This window comes from Equus caballus, chromosome 18 (assembly GCF_041296265.1).
Source record: "Equus caballus isolate H_3958 breed thoroughbred chromosome 18, TB-T2T, whole genome shotgun sequence".
Lineage (NCBI taxonomy): Eukaryota > Metazoa > Chordata > Mammalia > Perissodactyla > Equidae > Equus > Equus caballus.
The window spans coordinates 82,789,256-82,793,821 of NC_091701.1; the positions used below are offsets into that span (position 1 = coordinate 82,789,256).

A 4,566-nucleotide genomic window follows, 5' to 3' on the forward strand; every position below is an offset into this window, starting at 1 on the left:
GGTTTTCTACAACCAAAACTCCAGCACAGCAAACATCACAGATTTATTGAACCGCAGGAGGTGTTGCGACTCTGTGTACCATAATATGCCCAATGAGGTTCTCTAAAATTTCATTTCCTATCAAACTTTAAACCTATTCCATAAGACTGAAAAAAAAACCAAGTTGCAGACTAAAATGTACAGCATGGTTCCATTTTTGTAAAGAAGACAAGGCTATGTTTCATGGGACGTCTTTATACACGAGGGAGAGCTTGAGGAGGCAGCTTCAGGGTAAGCGGGGGTTAGCAGTGACGAGTGGGGTCTGAGGACCCCGCTTCTCTCTTTATAGAATTTGTAAAGTAGTTAGAAAATTTTCAAGCTAAAAATGAATTAATTCTCTATTGATGAAAAGATTTTCATTTTTTTTTTCACATGCAGGGCTTTGCTTGTGAGCAAGCAGATTCTAGTTCAGTCAAAGGCGTCTAAGAGCTGTGGGTTTCTTCAACGTGCCTTTTAGTCAGAGCCTGCTGTTCTGCACTTAAGGCCTTCCTGTGTTCGTGGTGCACTATACCACGTGTACCTCTCATTAATTTACTTGCATTAGCCCGGCGCCGGGTACAGCTGTGCAGTTTCTGCCCTTCACGCGGTGTTTAGCCCAGGGGCTGTACCGGCCCGGAGGCTGTACGGGTCAGGAGCCGTGAGAACAGGAAGGAGGGCCTCTCACTGAGTCCCAGGGCAGGCAACGGGCAAGGGCAGCCCTGGCCTGGGTTATATAACACTGTGCTTGAGGGTGAACAGAGCCACGATTCCCTATTTCATCTAATCAGGCTTTTTGCTGAGTGGTCTTCCCTTTACTACTAATCTGTGACGCCCTGGTCTCCAACCGCCTCTGGGGTCAGAAGAAAACTCCAGAATGTTGTTCCTTGAGGCCCTCGGCTGAAGGCCCCCTTCTCACCAGTTAGCCCTCCCGTTGCTCTGGCCCTGACTTGCCTCTCTGTCTCAGACAGGCTGGCTCCTCCCTCCACCTCACTTCTGACCCTCGTTCAAGACTCCTGCGCCTTGAAGCTCTTCTAGAATAGATCCATTTATTCTCTGGGACCCGTGACAGGGGAATTAACGGGCACACACGGAAGAAAAACAGAAGCCAGCAATTGCCAGTAATGCAGACTAAATACTTTATTAGGCTTCAAATGGGGAAAATGGGAATGTGGACCTATTTCAGTACAAATCCACCACCCTCCGCAAAGATCCTGCCTTAGCGTCCACAGCCCCCCAGTCCTGGTAGTGCCTGTACTCGCCCGGCCTCAGCAGGTACTGCTGCCCTCGGTAGCTGGGCATCTCGTAGAGGACCCAGTAGCCCTCCAGCACGTGGAGGGAGCGGACCTCAGCCAGGTGGAAGCGGTCCTGGATGCTGGAGCAGTCCTCGCTCAGCTCCTTCATGAGGCCCTTGTGGTCTTCTCTCTCGTACAGCCGCAGCCTGTGGGCGCCAGTCTGCCGGGTCCACAGAGAGAAGGGAGAAGCAAGCCCACAACAGATGAGCTTGGTGGGCTGGGGCTGGGGACTGTCAGTGAACAGACTGAGACGGGATTGCTGTGGGTGCTGTGCACAGGCCTGCCTTCTGCTAGCACTTCACAGATATTTGCACACTCGCTTTCTATTTCTTATCTAGGAGATGCAGTTTTTAAGAGGTTCAAAGTCTGGGTTAGAATCCATCAGGAACTCAAATATCTGGATTCCTAATTCTCTGTGTTAACTCAAACCTATATTTTGACCAGTATTTTTTAATATGAGTATTGTCTCCCAAATTTATATCCATATAAACTTATCACTAAGGGAGGATTTTAAAAGTCACATACTTCAGTGAAAAATTGGTTTAAATAGTCACTTGGAATCAGAACTCAACTGATTTTCCAAATTAAGGAACATTGTCTTTTCCAAAGTTGGACACCACCTTTGCATAGTCTATATTAACAACAGTGTTCTGTTTTCACTAGTCTGTGGTGGGACCTGTCTAATGCACTCACTATCAACTCCTTTACTGTAGGTAAAAATTAATTTGTTAGAAATACGGCCTTCTTATGCCCAAGAAGCTTCCTCTCTGCAAGTTTTGTTTCACATCCCACTAAGATGTTACGTTTGTTAAGGACAACTTCTGTTTGACCTAATGGTAGCAAAAATTAAAAATAAAACTGACTCTTCGCAGAAGCGAGTTCTTCCTTACTTCTCTGCTGTCTTTGTGTGGGGGTCTTCCTGGGCTTAGGCAGGAATCTAAAGCCCGGGTGAGCTTTAGGTGTTTTTAAAGGAAAAGCTCCCGCACCCCAAGCCGTCTCAACACGCAGTGAGGACACTCAGGCGGCGTGACTGACGTCATCAGGCCGAACCTACCTGGGGGATGAGGCGGCAGGAGCCCACCGCGTCTCCGAGGCCCATCCAGTGCTGGGAGTCTGGGTAGTCGCCGCGCCGCACCAAGTACTGGTGGCCCTGGTAGTGGGGGCGCTCGTAGAGCATCCAGCAGCCGCTGTCCACGCGCACCGAGTTGCAGCGGCTCAGGTGGGGCTGCAGGGTGGGCTGGTCGCTGGTGCACTCGTAGCGGCGGCCCTGGAAGCCGCGGTCCTCGAAGAAGGTGATCTGCGGGGAGAACGAGAGGCGGCAGCACGTCAGCCGGGAGGACCCCCACGGCAGACGCTCAGCAGACACGGCGTGGCCCTGCTCGGCTCACCTTCCCCATGGCTGTTGACAGCGATGACCAGAGTCCAGACTGCGGGGACAAGAGTAGCAGCCGGTCTATGTAGCAGGACGGCTGCTGCGTTGGCAAGAACAGCACAAAAGGGGCCCCGGGTGAGTAAGGGGATTTTATGGATCCCTTTTACGTGCTGCATTCAGTGGAAATGCCTGTAGATTTGCCCTCACTTTCTGGTACATTCTAACGCTGTTCTGTATGCATCCTCAATGGGTCCCGAGCGTTGCTTTCATTTGGATTCTTAGTGTTTTCTAAATTTATCAGCAATTCAGTCCGAACTTTTGACCTTAAATTCATGTCTCTACACACATGATTCAGTTGTGCCCTGTGCATTTTCCAGGAGAAACCTACACCTCAGAGGAGTGTCCTGGACCTCCAGAGAGGCCGTGCAAAGAGCAGTGACAGCAGAGACCACTCTAACTCAACATTTTTTTCTTTCTTTCTTTCTTCTTTTTTTGCTGAGGAAGATTCACCCTGAGCTGACATCTGTGCTAATCTTCCTCTATTTTTTAGTATGAGGGCTGCCAGCACAGCATGGCTCCTAACAGAGCAGTGTAGGTCCATGCCCAGAAGCCAAGCCTGGGCCACAGAAGCAGAGCACGCTCAACTTAACCTCTAGGCCACTGGGGCTGGCCCGACATTTTTTTCTTTCCACAAGTTGCCAGTCCAGTGCAGGACACAAGTGCGCATTCTGATTTTGCTAGTTTTGACCCCGTGCTTTAAGGCATAGCTGTTACCTTCCCTCTGGTGGGTGTTCTGGAGATCAGCTCCTGGTAGACAATTTCTGTGAGAGCCAAGGGAAAGGTTTCTATGGTCATTGGGTCCGAAACAGAGAAGTAAACTGCATTATAGATTGCTTCCCTTCTCCAGGGCAGGGGGAGGCAGTAAAGCCCCGTGGACTCAGAACGTCCACATAATAACTGCATGGACTTGGCAAGCCACACCACCTCTCAGAGCAGGAGTCGTGTCGTAGCACTTATCTCACAGGACATGTTATGTCGAATGAGAAAGGAAGGAAGGAAGAGCAGCCTCCCATACTTGGAAGCTGGCCTGGCCCTCAGAACAAGGCCGTGGTATTTCCCTGTTAGACAAACAATCTCACAAAACACCAATGTCAGACGAGATTACTCTGAGATCATGATGAAGATGAAATGAGACCAAATAAGGAGACTCATAATTCCGTCTGAGCACAGGCAGAAACAAAGTCAGTGTGCACCACAAAATACCCAACATCCCTTTCAGCCAAAATAGTTACTGTGACTTCTTTCTCAATCGCAGCTTTATCCTTGTCCCCAGCCCCTCCCCATGAGTGGATTTATGGAGACATCCAACCACAAAATGATCCCGGCTTCCTGACAACATTCTGTCTGGAGTAAATCTCCACTTTTCTAGACCCTCCCCCAAACCACCCAGCCAGAGCACCAATCCTATCACAGGGTCTTCCCAACACCCTTGTGCTGAGGCGCTCCACGACTCCCGTGGTGTGCTCTCCCCGCCGTAACAAGTAATAAACCCCCTTGTTTGACAACCGGTGTTCCTGGTGGTTCTTTGGCTAAGGGACAGTGACATGAATAAATGGGATTTTGTGTGTAGCGTGTTTGGCACCTACTTGACACATGCAAGCACTGAGTAAATGTTTGGTATTAGTAATAGTGTCACATTATTAAGGATGACTTCAGCCTGTTTGTCTTTCCCAAAGATATGCAATCCTCTGAAAGACGCCTGAGAAATTTCTCTGCTGTGAAGCCATTTGGTGGTTAAAAAAAAAGTGGTAAATTTGAAAAGGACTTTAGAAATCATCTAGAGTTTTCAGACGCTGGTGTGCATAAGAAGCACCAGTACTTACT

At 49.2% G+C, this 4,566-nt stretch overlaps 1 protein-coding gene across 1 annotated transcript; it reads right to left on the minus strand.

Moving 5' to 3' along the window:
- Positions 1-1,132: 1,132 nt before the first annotated feature.
- LOC100069179 (gamma-crystallin C) lies at positions 1,133-3,631 on the minus strand. The gene is made up of 4 exons (XM_001498971.5): positions 3,457-3,631; positions 2,699-2,782; positions 2,365-2,607; positions 1,133-1,470 (listed from the first exon to the last, which is right to left on the minus strand). The coding sequence occupies exons 1-4, from the start codon at positions 3,535-3,537 to the stop codon at positions 1,198-1,200; spliced, it is 681 nt and encodes a 226-aa protein (XP_001499021.3). The 5' UTR covers positions 3,538-3,631; the 3' UTR covers positions 1,133-1,197.
- Positions 3,632-4,566: the final 935 nt, after the last annotated feature.